The 18131-nt window shown below is 43.8% G+C and overlaps 1 protein-coding gene across 4 annotated transcripts in view; it reads left to right on the forward strand.

Annotated features, from left to right (window-relative positions):
* Positions 1-18131, forward strand: part of REV3L (REV3 like, DNA directed polymerase zeta catalytic subunit) — a 948974-nt gene that overhangs the window by 704209 nt on the left and 226634 nt on the right. For all 4 annotated transcript variants that reach the window (XM_069234598.1, XM_069234599.1, XM_069234600.1 and 1 more), the window contains exon 20: positions 8908-9026. In XM_069234598.1, coding sequence (XP_069090699.1) covers positions 8908-9026 — 119 coding nt within the window. The remainder of the gene's footprint in view (positions 1-8907; positions 9027-18131) is intronic.

Below are 18131 nucleotides of genomic sequence, written 5' to 3' on the forward strand. Positions count from 1 at the left end.
TTCTCAGTAGATTAAAAAATGTAGCCGTTCTTGTTACGATTCAATCCTGTGTCCTTTATTTACACACATATCAAATTTGTATGTAACTCACTAAAATTCCTTACTAACCACATGTTAATAGGGTATGTTTTTCCAAATATTGGAACCTGGCATCAAGAACTCTACATCCATTCTATTTACATCTGTTTTGGCAATAACCTGAATTGGATGATAGTGCATCCTGTGTGGTGTATTGCTAAAATCTTTCCTTGCGCTGTAAGGGACTTGTTACATTGCACATGACAATTCATGGGTTTTGCACTTTAAATCTAGGTTGTGCAACACTCTGCAGCCAGCGTAATTCCTATTGAAAGGTGAGATTGGATTACAGCTTCTACATCAAGACACTTGTTGGGTTTTCTGTTTCTGAATATGGCACAGTACTCCCATTCTGCTCGCAGGAACTCCTGGAAATAAGCATTTTGTGTAGTCAAGTGCAGAACCGTCACGCAATGCAGCCGATACAATGATGCAAAGCTTCATATTTACTTCAGTATTGGTAGTCAAAAGAAGCAGGTCACAGTTGTGACTGTTAACTTATTTTCATGAATAAGGTGGGTTTTTGATGAACTCTGATCTTAGACTGTAAGAAGTAGCAAGGACTTTAGTTGCCTGCATTGTGAATACGATATATGTGTATTAGTCATAGTTTGAAAACAGTTCTCTGGGATCTTTTTTAATGGTTGGTCCAGGATGCTTTTGTCTCAATCAAGTTTATGATTTGCAGAAACTATCGGGAGCTTCTTGTTTTTGTATTGGCTAAAGCCTCTATTGGCTTTCCATGGCTTGCTGCATTAATGTGGTGTAGGTTTCTGGTCTAGTTGTAATGTAATTGGTTGAACGTATAATCAGAAGTACAATTTTCTTCAATGCTAAGGCCATACCCTTTGACTTACAAAAAAGCTCATCTGGTGCAACTGATACCTTCTTGGGAAGTGTTGGTGTTAAAAGCAGAGTAACTACCTTATTCTGTAATCACCAAGGAGAAAGTAACCTAGAAGTCTAAGAAAGTCATGCTGTAACCTACGTTTAAGCGGTCACCTACTATCCAATTATGTGCCCTTGAGACACACCCACTCTGTCTTGCAATCTTAAGGTTGGGGATTGCCACGAAGGTCATATTTTTGGGCCACAGATCTTTAACTGCTGAACATATCTGCCATAAAAATCTGCACGTTTCTATGCAGGGCCAAATGGACGATGCAGAGAAGTTTTAAAAGTGCTGTAAAACCTATCTGCTGGTTCCCGCAACGTTCTCAGATTCCAGCTGTACTCGACCTTAGGCATTGCCATTGAAGTTTAATTGAAAAATGTGTCTTTCTTATTGAGCTCTCGATCACAACTCAGAAGCTAATGATAGAAAAAGGAATCCAAATTGGAAGTCAAATATTGAGACATTGTGGGACCATGATTGATATTGTAGAGAGTGATATGAATCCACCCAAGTCGACAGCGACAATAAAAAAAGGTATACTTCCACACCACTACATTGTGGAATTATATACAGCAAGTGAATTTAGATGATTTTCAAGCTACCAAACCATACTTGCAAGAAAATAAGTTCTCTTTCTTGCATTTTCTCAAGTGTAAAAAAAGGCCTGCAAATCTTGATGCAGCTGTGAATGGGATGAGGAGGGTGGGCACATTACTCTGTGATCTCACAGAAAAGGCCAACTTTAGCTCAGAGACGTCAGTCTAACTGATGACAACATTGAGAAAACAGAAGTAGCACTTTGAGCGGGTTCTTGCGTTGTGTGAGATGTTGAGCTTCATGGCGAAGAACTACCAAGGAAGATGCCAAAGGAGGGGGAGCTCAACAGACATGTGCAGGTGAAAGCACAAAAACAATGGGAATATCCTAAACATTCAGACTTGAAGGCCCCCAAGACCCGCTTGATACCGAAAAACTCAACAAACATAGGGAGGTCAAAACAAAAACATATCGGGTCCCAGCTCAAGGCAACCTTTGGAGGACATACCTCGAATATAGGATCCATTCCAAGAGGTGAAGAAGACAGAAAATAAATCCAGGCAAGCTACACTGACCCCCGAAGCATAAATTGCTGCCCACCCTCAATGCCTAGCAAACAGCACTTGCAGTTGAATGGAAAAAGTTCTCTCTCTAGGCTGAAATTGCGGTAATCTTACAAAAGAGTTCTAAACAAAAGTCCAAAAAATAATTTAGATCCCTGCGAGGTTGGTAAAAGGAAATACTCAGGAGGAGGAGCAGATGGAACTACAGCCACCAACTATACTGGAACTTCAAGATGACAAGCATGAAATCCTTGTAGAAGAGGAAATATATGAGCAGGTTGTTTATCAAGAATTCCAGCACAGAGAGTAACTGGCAAGATCTCGACACAGATTTTCCAGAAAGAGGGTTTTTAAGCCTACCTTTCAGTGCCTTCACCAGTAGATGACATTGGAGTGTGCAGTGCAGTTAAAAGAGCTGCTGAAAATTGTTGGCTACAGCTGGAGGAAGAACAATTACAGGCTTTTTTGTTCCTTGACACACTTTACCCATCACGAAGGAAGAGCCAGTATCTTCCTATGTTCCCAAACATCCTTGGTCAAGATAGAAGAGAGCCAGCAACAGCTGAATCCATATCTGTTTAACTGTATAAACAAATAATAAAGCGTGATTACATTTATTTTCATGTAGAGGTAGTGTGATCTGTCAAGAAACTTTGTAAACACATTTAGAAAACACTCTTCCACTTGCAAATGTGTGAAGGAAGGAGATTTATTGTGTCTTGGGTGATGGAAGAGTGTGGAATGTTAGGAGAGTGGCTAAAAGCAAAAGTTACTCTTAATTTGAGTGTATTTCCAAATTGTCTGTTATATTTTGGTTTCGTATTTCCAAGTGCAATATATGTACATTATTGTTGTAGTTTTCCATTTGTTTCTTTTTTTCCTTTTTGCATTGTTTGGTCTTTTCCTTTTCTTTCTTCTCTTGGGGAGGGAGATGTGTTACATTCTAGTACTGGGCCTTTTATTTCTATGTCTTACCTTGATTATGTAGATTCTGTTTGGAACTCTGGGGTATACTGAATTGAGATGCCGGATTGTCCAGTCATGTATCGTGCAGTTCCAAATAAATCTGTGGAAGCTTTTACTGTGGACTTATTACTTAACAGTCTCTAAAGATAATGCATTGAGAATACACTGTTCTGGCTACATGACTCAGCAGTGATCAAACTGCCTCCCTCTAAAGCACTTGGTCAAGTTGTGGGTGTGATATAGTTAAACAAAATCATCAAATATAGTTGGCTGCATAGTGATAAGTTTTCATGCAGCAAATTAGTAGTCTATAGGATCCTCTATGATCAAACAAAACCTAATCTTTGCAATAACAGTACCAGAGCATTTGAGAGAACCTTTAAGATCATTTTGGACAATGTAGAAAGAAATTATGAATTCCTCTAACTAAAGATGTACAAAATATTACATTATTTAATTGTTGTAGGAGCGGCAAGGTTATGGAAATTTGACACTGCTTGTAAGTGATGAGGTTTACATCGGAAACTGCTTTCATGCCACAGTGAACTCTTGTTAAAATTATTTATTTAATAAAGTAATATTACAGTTCATCGAAAATGCTTCACCTCCCAGTTCAGCTGTTACCAGCATTTTTACACAGACCATCCTCCTAACTGCCACCTTTTTTCAAGGTCAAAAGCCAATACCTTAAACGATTCCAATCAAATCCACTTTTATTTGATTTTCACAAGGGAAGATCTGTTTTAAGGCGCATAACATTTTTCAGGTTGCAAGCGTTGCCATCCCCTCAGTTCTGGCAAAATAATGGAATGGTGTCCACAGCAATCTGCGGTAATCATTATTACTGGATCTAAAATCACTGCATCACATCTGGTTCTCAGCATGCCACATACTATTTCCCTAAAGGAAGGAGACTACACAGCCTAATGTAGTCCTTAGAGCATTCATCTTTTGTTCATATGATGCACAGTGAGCTAAAAAAACATGTTCGCCTACAAACTCCCACACCCAACTTAAATGATCAAGCATCTGCTTACGTAGACTATTTAGGCTTGTTCATAAAAAGAAATGCAAACTCTGGCTTCAGCCCACCTAAGTATGTAGTGTTTCTTGGTAACTAGGCAGGATTCAGGTTGTCTTAGCATGTTGTGACCTAAGCTTTACCTACTGGAGTTCAGTGAATGCAAATGTCTTGCTGGATCCACCACTTCCCACCTCTTAAAAAGACTAACCATATAAAACCCTGCAAGAAAGCATTAGTTTGCCAGATAGTTCCTGTTTACCAATCTTGCTTCTAAAATGTTTGACTTGTGTCAGCACATATCTCTGCAGGCCACATTGGTGCCTTCTACCTCAAATCTGGTCTTGTCTAACTTGCCCACTTCTCATTTCAGAAAAGATCTAGTTCCACTGACCAATCTATTCTCAGGTGTGAACTAGTTGAAACCTAGTGTTTTGGAAACCAAGTGAGTTATTTTTCCCCAATATGTCTTTAATGTTTTCGGAACAATAAATTATACATGAAGGAATTATCTCACTCATGCTACATTACCACTGGTCATCCTCTACCACAGTTAAAATAAGACACTGGTTAGGACAGAAGGAAAATAAACTACAAATAGAACCAAAACTGAACACCTGAAAAAGTGTACATTGGGCTACTTGGTGCATCCAGTGTTAGGGTCAGCATGTCTTCAAATGTCATGATGCAGCAGGGAGGAGGAGTGGGGGCGGGGGAAACAACACTACAATAGCACTAGCAACCCTCATCATATATTTGAAATGAATTTAGAGGCCTGTCCTAGGCCCATATATAATGTATGTGGCTGGTGGTATCAAAACTTTGAATGTGTATGTAGGGGGGCTAGCGTTGTTTTCAGGGTGGCCTCCCATCAGTTTTGGCTTCTCCCTCCCTTAAGAACCCCTCCCAATGTAGTGTTGTTGCTGGGCTTCTTTTGAGGGCTGGGTACTTCGATAAGGTGTCAAGTTCCGTATATATCACTTTTTTTACATCCTTCTTGGCAATTCAGGGAGGTGAAGAGGACTTCCAAGCCATAGCTATACGTCTTTTTGCTAAAGTGAGGACCAGAAAGTGTGCATGCTTTTCGTGGCTTTGGTAACCTTCACGAGTTCTAGCAGGTAGTGCGCTGGGTTTACCATGATCTGTCTGCCCATGATCTCAGACATTCTTGTTGACACCTCTGCCCAATATCCCATAATACGTGAGCAGAGCTACAATATATGATAAAAATCTGCATCTGTTTCTGTGCATCCTGGAGAAGTGTAAGAGACTTCTGGGTACATCATTGTGAGAAGTGCCGGGGTCAAGTATATGCTGTACAGGTAATTAATTTGAATATATTGTAGGCACACGTTGTGGGAGACTCCCTTAACAATAGAGAGGTAATGTTCATATTTGGTATCTGTCAATACTTGTCCCAAATCCCCCTTCCATTTTCTTTTTAGTATTGTCAAATCTGGCTTCTGTGATTCCGGCACTACTCCATATAGGCATGTCACCTCTTTGCAAGCCCTACCATGTGTCAATAGGATTTGGAATACTTTGGCAGTGTTAGGCACATCAGGTGTTTAGTTCCAAAGCATGATTAATTGGCGTGCTATAGAGGACTGCAGAAGGAAGCTACCTGGTGGGATCCCTTCCTCTCTCATTAGGTCGTCAAATGGGTGCTTCAGTCCACCCTCAAACCCCCCCCCCCCCCTCTATTTCTGGAGGCCTGCGTCTGTCCAGGATTGAACATCTTACAGGCTGCATAGGTCTCTGCAGCTCCATGGTTACCACAGGGATAGTTCAGGTGCAAATGGAACCTGTCCATTTTTACTATTCACTCCTTTCCTCCAGCACCCTGCGGCCACCTGTATGAAGACATTCCCTCCAGTTAGCAACACCACCTGTGTGGAGCCCAGCAGCTCCTCCAAGAAAGAGTTTATCGTGGGGGGGGGAGAAAACCAGTTCCTTAGTTCTTGCAGACTGCCCCCTCTTAGCCACCGCATGTGCCATTGTAGTTGCACTGCCAGATAATAATAAGTTTGGGCTTCGAGTTTCCCTGCATCTAGGGGCATGTGCTGTTTGGAGATTACCACTCTTTGCCTGCCAGAGCCCAATATACACCTCAGCCCAATATCCCATAATATGTGAGCAGAGCTACAATATATGATAAAAATCTGCATCTGTTTCTGTGCATCCTGGGGAAGCGTAAGAGACTTCTGGGTACATCATTGTGAGAAGTGCCGGGGTCAAGTATATGCTGTACAGGTAATTAATTTGAATATATCGTAGGCACACGTTGTGGGAGACTCCCTTAACAATAGAGAGGTAGTGTTCATATTTGGTATCTGTCAATACTTGTCCCAAATCCCCCTTCCATTTTCTTGGAAACGGGTGTTCGTCCATGTGCGCTGTGGTGTTTCTGTCTGTGATTTCCCATAGTTAGGGGGGAGAGGGCGTAGGGAGACATAAGCAACTGAGTCCACCCCAGCAATGAGTGTCTAGGCACTGGTTGGTGAGTTGCATGCCAACAACTGACCTGTAAGCTATAGGACTCTGTCAACTGTGTTAATTCTGGGCCTCCATGCAGCACCAAGTCTACTAAGATCAGATCTTCATCTGCAAAGCCAGGGCTATACGCCGTGGAAGCTGCCACATATTGCCTGTCTGGCAATTGTGGGGTAGCGCCAGGGCAGTGCTCTACTTCTGCGACTGCCCTTGCTTGTTCTCTGTCGGTCTGCTTCCTGGGCAGGGCATTTTGTGTTCTGTTCCATCTCCAGCACCATGCCCTCAGTGCCATCACTTCTATCTTCCAGGACTGCCTTCACTATGCATTCCAACCATGTTCATGCCTCATCTGGAGGAAAGAAGAGCTTGGTGGCATCGTGGTGTATAATCATCAGTTTGTCTGGGAACAGTAATGCGTAGTGAATGTTGGGGTCCCTGAGGCATTGCTTTATCCTGTTCAGGATTCTCTCCTCCTTTGGAACTTGAACATGTAGTCCGAGTAGATAGCAGTCTTGACATTGTCAACTAGCCAGGGGGCTGCATGCCCTGGTCACTAGCAAAATGTGATTTCTTTCCCAATAGTTACATTTTTGTGTTAAAAAGTTGGGCCCCCACTTGCTTGGGTGGTGCTTCTGGGGGTGGAGGACAATCCGGCACCCTGTGTGCCATTTCTGCTGAGAGGGTGGATTGTTTCCCCCAGGACCTTGTCGACCAACCAGGAAGAGCTCCATGCTGGGGCCTTTGACTGGTTTAGGCTGGCCAACTATGCAAATGTTATTACGACAGGAGTGGCCTTCCGCGTCATCTAGTCTCTCTCCTCCTTTTGCAGAGCCTGGATATGTGACTGTGCATCTTTAACTGTGGGTAGGAGAGTGGCCATAGTGGATTCTGCCTCGTCCACCCTTTCCTTCTGTTTTGTATGGTCCGCTCGTATGAGCTCTGTGTTGATCTTGAGTGCGTCTAGTTTGGGCTCCAGACAAGTTACATTTGTAGAATGGCAGCAAGAATTAACTGAATTTCCCTGTATGGTCCCGTGAGGTCGCTTCCACTCCTATCACATTGAGAGTGCCTGGGTCAAATGTGATCACTGGATAGTCACTAGCTCCACCAACCTGAGGAGGCATGCTCCCTTTGGGTTTCAACATGTTGTCCCTCGACAATGTCCGGTGTAGTGACGATGCATTTGGCTATATTGATTGGTAGTCCTGTTTCTTTCCCAGCTTCCCCAAGGAGATGTAGCCCACCACCTGGTAGGCCAAATCATGCAGCAGGACCCACTTGACTGCCCAATTAGTGACTACGGATCTCTTGTGTTTACTGCTTGGTTACAATGAGTGAGGACAATGGCAGATGTTCCTTTTCTCCATCCAGTGTGATCGTAAGAGAATCTGAAGGCATCACCTCCACTTGCTGGGGCTTCCTATTTTGTGCGCTGCACAGGCCTGTTGTGCCTCCTGCAAGCCAGTCCACAAATGAAAGAAGTGAAGAAGGGGCAGAACGCTTTTGAGAGGGCCTCCCACTCTCCGGCTATGTCCCCCTTTTGTCACAAGGGCCCCAGGCAGTTCATGTTAGAGCTGGACGATCACAAGTCGGTGCAGGCTTGTCGCTCCCCACCTCAAGTGCAGAGGTTTCTTGGAGAGATGAAAGATGTTGTGGTGTGTGGATGCTGTGCTTCTATTTTGTGAACCCACCTATGCCGGCTGCCTAGCATGCGTATCAAGCCTAAGACTCCAGAAGGAGGGCTTTTCAGAATATCTTTCACAGGGGCGGTTTGCCAGAGCTCAGAAAAGAGTGATCCTCCTGGCCTCCATCTTGGCTACGCCCCAGGAACCAAGTAAGTTAAGCAGATAGTTTTAATAGGTGTGCCTGGTACAGTCTGGGGATTATGTAAAATAGCTGCATTGCATCTTTAACTGCTTGCGCTACTAAAACAAAAACCACGAGGCAAATCAGTTAAAAAACCTAAATAATTGCCAAGATTGTTATATAAAAAACTAGAATGTAAGGTATTCATGAAGTTGAGATTTGCACCGCTGCCCTGCTCATAACTTCATAAAGTCAGTGTCCGATGTGACACCACAGGCTAACAGCAGTTCGATGTGCTGTTTTATCTGTTGCTTCACTTAGTTGGAGTAAAGGGACCACTGTAACCACAGAACTTTACATTTATATGGTTGTACTACCCTTATCAATGAACCAATTTGTTTTTACGTAAACAAAATTCTGTTTATTGTATCAGGGTAAATATAACTTAAACTAAATATGTATTTATTTATTTATTTATTTATTTATATACGGCTTGGAAATTAATTTTATGTCGTTTTTTTTTTTTTTTTTTTTTTTTTATACTGTAGAAGATAACAAAGAGAACCGCTTTGCTGCAGAAAAGGATGAATATGGTGCTGACACTATGAGTGAAATCAATGTGGTTGGGCGGATCGTCCTAAATGTTTGGCGCATGATGAAAAATGAGGTAAAATAAAATGCCCTTAAGAATTATTTTGAATTCAACCGCAAGCTAGGGTGCATCTACTATAACTATTACTGCTCTTTAATGAAATAGGCAATGGTAGAGAATGTATAAATGTATACTTCATCAAAATGACACATCATGATGAACGACTAGCAAGAAGATATGGTGGATTAGCAAACCTGCATACAATATTTACAGTCCCCTCCCAACAGATTACCTCTCACCCCTCGCCCCCTTAGACTCGCGGCTGTTTTCAGTGTAGAATATTGTATGGACTGTGGTTTATCCCACTCCATAGGAATTTTGGAACTTCTGGGTGATGGAAGACTGCTGTACTGGTGTGCAGCTTTATCTTGTAGGATGTTCATAGTAACAACTTTGCGGATTGCCTTGGTGATTGGCCAGTTCCTTTTTGAGGCACAGTGGTAATCTTGTTGACATCCCATGATGCCTGAGAGTGTATGTATATTTGCCATGTTTCGGGACAGCCATGTTCAGTTGAAATGATATGTTTGAGTGTTTGTCATATATAATAAACATCATTAAAAACGTTTGGTACACTAATCTGGCAGATTTGTCAGGGACCTGTGTGTTGGTAACTAGTACTGCCTCAACAGATTTCTTGTGCATGGAGGCATCCTTACCTTCCCATCAACTCTCAGTATTGTCATGTATGTTATGTCAACAGTTTCTTGTCTTCAAATAGCTTCTTGTGCCTACTGTTCTCTTTCATTCCCCTGCCCATTGACCCTTCTTGTGGTCCATGTCTGCCTTTGTGTATTTTTACTTCCTACTTTTGTTTTTCGCTCCCCAACCTGTGCATATTGTACAGCTCTAATCTTGCTAAGAAATATATTTTGTTTTCTAATTACTCAATGGGATGTAGGAAAATGCTTCTTCTCTGAAATCTATTACTGTGTGCAATTGGCATGCCATTATTTTGCCTCCCTTTTGTTTGTTTGTGTTTTTGTACTGCCTTGATGAGTGAGTTATGCATCACGTTTTTCTGCTTTGGGATGAACTTGATGATTTGCTTACTCATTGCATTGATACAGGGGGAGGAGGAAACCATAATTGTAGATGGTCCATTATAGAAAACCTGAAATATTTCCATTGCCTAACTCACAGTAGAGTATTGTTAGCCATCGGCGCTTGCTTAGTCTCTGCGTGGATTGATTTGCTTAAATTGTGCACTAAGCTGTGTGGTATGTTTTCATTAAATGTTTTACGTTCTATAAAATATATTTTATTACCTTAAAGTAAGCTGGTTAGTTTTTCATGATCTTAACGACCAAGGTGCTCCTTATTTTACATTCATACGTTTATGATTTTGCTCCATTCCCTTTAGCAGAGATCAGGTTCACTTTGCACGTATGCAAGGTCTAACATTAGCTGCCATATTCAGATATCAGGGCAGATGTGGTGGGCAAGACACATTACATTGTATGCTGGTTAAATTCTAAATGAAAAAACTAACCTATTTGTTTATAATTGCAAGGCCTTGCCTGCATCATACTGTTTTGTCTCTGAGCCCCACCTCCCTCTAAGGGACAAGCCAAAAAATAACTGCCTTAGATGGGCTGAGAGGTTTCCTCATAATGCACAGATTAGTCAAAGGGGTAAGACAAATATCTGAAGGGTGAATTTAACAATGTTGGCCTGCTGGGTACTTTATATATGTTAATCATCTAATAAAGACATAGAAGTAGAACCTCTGTCGCAGAGCACGAGTATGGGGATAAATTAACACTCAGTATCACTGTTGAGAATACCCTTAAATGTTTTTGTCTTTCTATTCCACTTTTCAAATGGCTCTGCATTCTACCACGAGTGAACCGTAACTTAATCAATAGTTAATCAACATAACATGCAACTTTCGTAATCATAGAAAAAGCTTGCCTCGTTCACTTTTTTGCCCAATTTGTTGCATATTTTTCTCAAATTTGCTAGAATTAGGCAGGAAAGCACATAAACAGATAAACTCATAAACGTAGATAACTGCAATGTTAGGTTGCAGGAAGTCCGTTGTGTGCTAGAGGTGTTCATGCGCCCCCAATGAGTTGTGGGTACGGGTTTTATTTTTTTGTTTCTATTTTTAGATGCATCTGCCATACTCCCGAATTTAGGAAGCTGGCTATCTAGGGGGAAGATACACAAGACATACATTTTAAGCTTTAAGCTCGGGGACGACAAACTACAATAAATATTTCATTTAATCTCAAAACACAAGTGAGTTGGGCATGGACAGAGCCTTTAAGGCAGAAATGTTTCACAATGGAACAATGTGAGGCATTGATTTGTTTAACAATGAAGTGCTTTTAAACAAATTACCTTTTGTGTGTGAATATATCCCCTTACATCAACACTTATTGCAAGCAGCCTTCAAATTTCTTCAATAATTGCGTTTTTGGAAGCAAGTAAAATGCTGATTTTAAAACTCCAGTTTAACCAAATTCTTTGTTGAAAGATATAATCACTATGTGAAGAATTATTTCCGGGACGGTGCTCGGTGTTAGTTGGATGGGGGGCACACAATTTATTTGGGATAGGATGTAGTTCTCCTCCCAGGTGTACTCTGTCCCCATCTGCCTGCCCCAAACAAATCCTAATTAGCTGGGAATAGGCTATCAGTGCCCACTACAGAGGGCCAAATAAGAGGGCAGGCTTAGTATGATTTTCTCTTATAACCTATAATAAATGAGTATTGAAGTTCTCACCCCATAAAGATAACTAACTGTTGCCCATCTGATTTTGCACTTGCTACACCAAAACTGCAGCAAAGTGACGTTGAATTGGCTGTTAGATGGGATTCAGGACCCTGCTCATCATCAGTGCCTTTTTCAGACCAACACGAGCTATTTAATTGACCAGCATAAGCCACAGAGAGGTATGGCATTCTCGATTCTCTTCTGTAAGCAAGGAGGTGCCTTCTGCCTGCGCCCAGTCCTGGAGGTCATTATGCCAAGATGACAGGTAGGGAAGTGTTGTGGATTTCCAACGCTGAGTGATGGCCCGGCGTGCCAAGAGGGGGACAAGGTCTATAAATCGTATGGTAGGTTTGGCCGCTTCAGGCCTGGGGAAGCTGTCCAGAAGGGCCGACACAGAGGTTAACTGGTCGCTCCATGAGCTGGGTCAGTGAAGAGAATATTTCAGAACATAAGCTATCAAGTTTCCCACAAATCCAAAGCATGTGGATCAGGTGGGCTGGCTCACCTGGAAAAGGGGACAATTCAGAGAGACCACTTGGGAAAATTAATGTTTTTTTGTTGGATTTACCTTGTTCTCTGATAGTGCATAAAAGGAGTTCAGCACTTACCTTAGGGGTTCAAGTTCATTGTTAAAGGAACGTAAGTATATTAGCATATCGTCAATGTATAGGGAGACAGCCTTGTAGGTGTCACATAGTAGTATTCGCCAGTTTACACTCTTTAAGTGTAGTTTGATTGCTAGGCGTTCCAGTTCCAGAACAATCTGCGGGGAAGAGAGGACAACCCGACCTAGTGCCACGAGACTCAGTATATGATCCAGAAATTTGTCAGTATGTCTTGATCTTAGCAGAGGGGAATGTATATAACAACTAAACCCATTGCAGTATACAGGGGCCCAGACCATAGCATTTTAAAACTGCTAGAATATAGCCCCAGATCTGCGTGTCGAATGCCTGCTCTAAATCAATTGAGATGCACTCAGGTTCTGGCCACATGTGTGAAACCTCCTCCATAATGTAATATAGATGTATATAAAGGGAGGTGTTACTTCTGGGCACAAATACGTTGTGGTCGGGATGGATAAGCATTATGATATTGGAGCGGAGGTGATCAGCCAGCATTTTTACTTAGAATCTTGTAATCTGTGTTACAGAATAGGTAATAGTCGGTAGGAGGTCAAATTAGTGGGATTGCGTTTAGGCTGTGATAAAGATGTCACAATGGCTTCTCTCGCTGTGGGAGGGCGTCCATGTGCAGGGCTTTTGGAAACAGTGTTTCCAAGTGAGGCACTAGGAGAGGCTCATAGGCAGAGTAAAATTTCATAGGCAGAGTAAAATTCCACAGTAAGGTTGTCTAGCCCAGGTGTCTTCCCACTGGTCAGGGCTTGCTTGGCAATTGGATTTCCTGAACCACAATTGGAGACTCCAACTATGCAGTTTTGCCCAGAGGGATGCAGGGAATTGTAAGGCCTTTTAAGAATTGGTGTAAGGCTGGTAGGCTAAACGGGGGCGCTGTCTTGTATAAGCATTGATAGTGGTGCACAAATGCCACATTGATGTCACTTTTTGTAAATTCTAGGGATCGCAAATTGTCAGTGCAAGGTGTATGGAGAGGGCATTGTGTCATGGAATCAAATTAGGTGAGCTAATTGTCTGACTGATCTATCTACCTTATCATAGGTCCTAGCGGCATAAGCCTTAGTGTCCAGACATCAGAGCAGTTCTATAAGATCAGCATGGTTGTCTTTTGCTTGCTAGCTGGTCAGAGAGTTCAGGTCTGTGGTCAGTCTTTTTTCAAGGTCTCACATTGCTGTCTCATTCTGGCATAAGTCGATATCCAGAGACGCCTGTGCTCCTGTTGTGGATTGCAGGGTGATCCTGTGTATAGCCACATTGTATGCTTTACATTCATTCGACCTAGCTGATGCCGAGCAGGAATTGGTCTTGAAGTATTACACAGTGACTTCACAAAGCACCTCATCCTAAAGCCACGATGGCTGCATGCTCCTGGTTGATTCCAGAGTGGGTATTATACCCCAGTCAAGCTGAAGAACTAGGTTGTTATGACCAGATAGCAGTTTACCTATGTAATCCATAGACCGGAACTGCGGTGCAAATCAGGCAGTCTAGGCGAACCTGAAGCTTGTTGGTGGGTGAATAAAAATAATAATCTTTCACTGGTGGGTAGTGTGCCCGACCAGCATCGATGAGGTCTCAGTGATGGACCCAGTACAGGAGTGCTGTAGCGTTGTTTATTGTAGGGATACCTGGAAGGTGGGTAGTGAATGGTCTAAGGCAGTGTCTAAGACAGTGTTAATGTCATCGCCTGTTATCTATTCCAGATCAGCTCAGTGGGCTAGGGTGTTAGAGAGACGGGCTCTATAGAGCAACTGACCCGTATTTGAAGCATAAGTGAGTTTCTTGGAGGAAGGCTATATTAGCACCTTGTTGGACCAGATGCGCCTGGATATGGTGCCACTTTTAGGTGCTACCCGTTCCCCATGTGCCAAGTGTATATTTACCCAATTTCCCAATGGCAGTCATGAATGGCTGGATTGTAAAGGCCTATAGGTTCTGGGGCATGGGCATCCAGTAAAGAGGGGGATAGTGACAGGTCCTGAAGAAGAGAGTAAAGTGATGATGCCCCTTCATAGGATCCATCCCCCATAGATAAAAAATCATGGCCAGTAACAAAACAATCATCCGGCCAAGCTACAAACCATTCCCAGCAGGGCAACTAGAACATTAAGCTTGCATGGCAATGTAGAAGTGAGAAAAGGGGTCTTTTCTGGGAGAGGAGATGATAAAGTCGGGGCAGCTCAAGGTCAGCCTGCTATATCACAACCATGACACAAATTTGATAGCAGTACAGTGCAGTGTTAAACTAGCAAGGGGAAAGGGGAAAGAGGGAAGTGAGATGTCTGAGATGAATAGTTATTCAAAGTTGTGAGTACTTCAGTGGGCTGGAAGGGAAAGATTTATTCCTTCAAGTGAGGGGGGGGAGCTGAAGGAAGCTCGCTCTTTATATAGTATATCACAATGAGATATACTGTGCAGTGTCCAGGGGTTCCCTCACTTGTGGACAGGGGTTTGCTATGACAATCCCTATGTGCTCTATTAGGGGGTAGGGTGCTTGAACAGCCTTAGGCTTATCAGAGTGTAGTGTTAGACATTTACCCTAGCCACACCATCAATAAATGAGACACATGACTCAGTAAGAGGAGCCAGTATCTTTATATTAATGTAGGCACCAGAATCAATACGTCCAGGTAAGTACGTTCTGCAAAATAAATACTTTCAGGTTTCAAAAGTCAAAACTTAATGCATTTTTCAGAAGCAGCAATGTTATTCTATGGAAGAAAAACAAGTACTACTTACAGGTATAGTACAGCGACTTACAGGCCCATTCACCTGGACTTAAGGTAAATATGGAGTGAGGTCCAAGGCAACACCAACAGGTCACCGCAGGCGGCACTGGGGCAGCCGGGTGCAGAGGTGCTTTTCAGCTGCGAGTGCCCAGTGTTATCCTGTGGTGGAAAAACATGTACTGCATTCTGGCACTTCACAGAGACTTACAGGTCCAATCTCCTGGACTAAAGGGAAGTATTGGGCAAGGTCCAAGGCAGCACCAACAGGTCACCTCAGGCGGTACCGGGGCGGCCGGGTGCAGAGGTGCTTTTCAACATCAGGTGCCTGATGTTAGTCAATGGGGATCTCAACCTAGTTAAAAAGAGGCTGCAGGTTTGAACTGGGAGACCTGTCGGATTGAACCAGCAAGGGGGCTCAACTCTCACGATGCTCAGGGATATGGAGACACCTTACATCCTCTTCTCCACAAGCCAGGGATGACGGGTGCAGAGGTGTCTTGAGGTGTCGGATTTTTGTCACCGGGAGCACTTGCAGTTGATAGGGCCTTCAAACAGAAGCTGCAGGCAGGGTCCGCGAGTCCAAAGTGGACAAGTCCAAGGTGGGCTTTGTCTCTGGAGGGTGGGGGGACCACTCTGGTACCGTTGGCCCACTTCAGCTCAGGCTAGGCAGCACAGTGCAGTGGTACTTTCCGGTGTGGCGTTTTGGTGGTCCGGAGTCCTCCTGGGTCTCTTGGGGTATCTGCAGGATGCAAGAAAGAAGCTCAGCTGTTCCACGGGAGGTCCTGGGTCTTTGTTGAAGACAATGCAGTCCTCCCAGGCATTTGGAGGCACTATAGCTTGCAGGACGAGACAACTTTGGCGCAACGCAGCGGAAACAGTAGCAAGGCAGACAGGGCTGGTGCCAAGGCAGACAGGGCTGGTGCCAAGTCAGTGGCTTCTTCCTCAGTCTTTGCTTCCGCAACTCTTGAGTGTCCTTAGTAGGTCAGCAGGAATCTGATTTCCTGATGCCAGGGGCTCCCCTAACTACTGCATTTAGGGGCGTTTAGGGGAGTGTAGATTAGTAGCCAATAGGCTACCTACCCCTGGGGTCACTATGATATGATACCCCTTCTTCATAGGATCCATCTCCCAGAGAACACAATATCATGTCCAGTAAAAAACAGTCATCCAGACAAGCTACAAACCACTCCCAACAGAGGAACTAGAAAAGTAAGCCTGCACGGCAATGTAGAAGTGAGAAAAGCAGTCTTATTCAACTGCTGGGAGAGGAGGTGATAATAGCAGGGAGGCCAGCTCAAGGTCAGCCTGCTACATCACAATCATGGCACACATCTAATAGCAGAACAGTGCAACATTAAACTAGCAAGGACCTCTGAGAACACAGTAGCAGGGGAAAAAGGGGAAGGAGATGGCCAAGATGAATTGTTCTTCAAAGTTGTGAGTACTTCGGTGGGCTTGAAGGGGAAAGAATTATTCCTTCAGGAAAAGGGGAGGTGTAGGAAGCTCGCTCTTTTTATATAGTACATCAAAATGAAATATACTGTGCAGAGTCCAGGGGTCCCCTTACTAGTGGACAGAGGCTTGCTCTGGAAATACCATGGTGCTCTATTAGGGGGTACTGTGGTCAAGCAGCCTTAGGCTTATCAGAGGGGAGTGTTAGACATTTACTGTAGCCACACCATCAATAAATGAGACGTGTGGCTCAATATGGAGATCCACATCAATTTACAAAAATAACTAGTATATTTAAATTAATTTAGGCACCAGAATCCATACCTTCAGGTAAGCACCTTTTGCAAGAGAAATACTTACAGGTTTCAAAAGTTGAAACAGTGCATTTTTCAGAGGCGGCAATGCTATACTTTGGAGGAAAAACAAATACTGCATACATGTATAATACAGTGACTTATGGGACCAATCTCCTGGACTTAAGTTAACAGGTCACCTCGGGCAGCACTCTGGCAGCCAAGTGCAGAGGTGCTTTTCAGCTTCGGGTGCCCAGTGTTAACCTTTTGGGGTAAACATGTTCTGCATTCGGGCACATCACAGTGACTTATGGGTCCAATCTCCTGGACTTTAGGTAAGTATGGGGCAAGGACCAAGGCAGTGCCAACAGGTTACCTCAGGTGGCACTGGGGTGGTTGGGTGCTGAGGTACTTTTCAACATCGGGTGCCCAGTGTTAGTCAGTGGGGATCGGCCTGGATCAAAAGAGGCTGCAGGTTTGGACTTAGGAGGCTTTCGGACTAAACCAGCAAGGGAGCTCAGCTCTCGCTATGCTCAGAGATGTGGGGACACCTTGGGTCCTCTTCTCAACAGGTCAGGGTTGACGGGTACAGAGATGTCTTAAGGTGTCAGATCTTTGGCACTGAGAGCACTCGCGGTCGAGGGGGTCTGCAAACAGAGGCAGCATTGGTGAGTCCACATTGGACAAGTCCAAGGTAGGCTTTGTCTCTGGAGGGTAGGGGAACCACGCTGGCACCTTTGGTCCACTTCAGCACTGGCTTGGGGTCACGGGTGCAGTTGGACTTTCCGGTATGGGGTCTTGGTGGTCTGGAGTCATCTCAGGTCTCTTGGGGTGTCTGCAGGATGAAGGGAAGCCGCTCAGCTGTTCCTGGGTCTTTGTTGAAGACATGCAGTCCTCTCAGGCTTTTGGAGGCACCACCACTTGCAAAACAAGACGCTATGGCACAATTCGGCAGAAACAGCAGGCAGGCAGGGCTGGTGCCAAGTCAGTGGCTTCTTCCTCAGTCTTTGCTTTGACAGCTCTTGGATGTCCTTCTTTCTTACGTCAGCAGGAGTCTGATTTCTTAGTGCCAGGGACTCCACTTAGTACTGAATTTAGGGGCATTTAGGGGAGTGTAGAGTAGTAGCCAATGGGCTACCTACACCTGGGGTCACTATGCTCCCCTATATGACCACTTCCTGGGGGAAGTGGGCATAACCCTGTCCCAGCGTTCCTAATTCTGCCAGTACCCAAATGGCAGATTTCTAAATGTTTCATCCACATCAGACAGCTCACCTTAGGGGTG

This window comes from Pleurodeles waltl, chromosome 5 (genome assembly GCF_031143425.1).
Source record: "Pleurodeles waltl isolate 20211129_DDA chromosome 5, aPleWal1.hap1.20221129, whole genome shotgun sequence".
NCBI classification, from domain to species: domain Eukaryota; kingdom Metazoa; phylum Chordata; class Amphibia; order Caudata; family Salamandridae; genus Pleurodeles; species Pleurodeles waltl.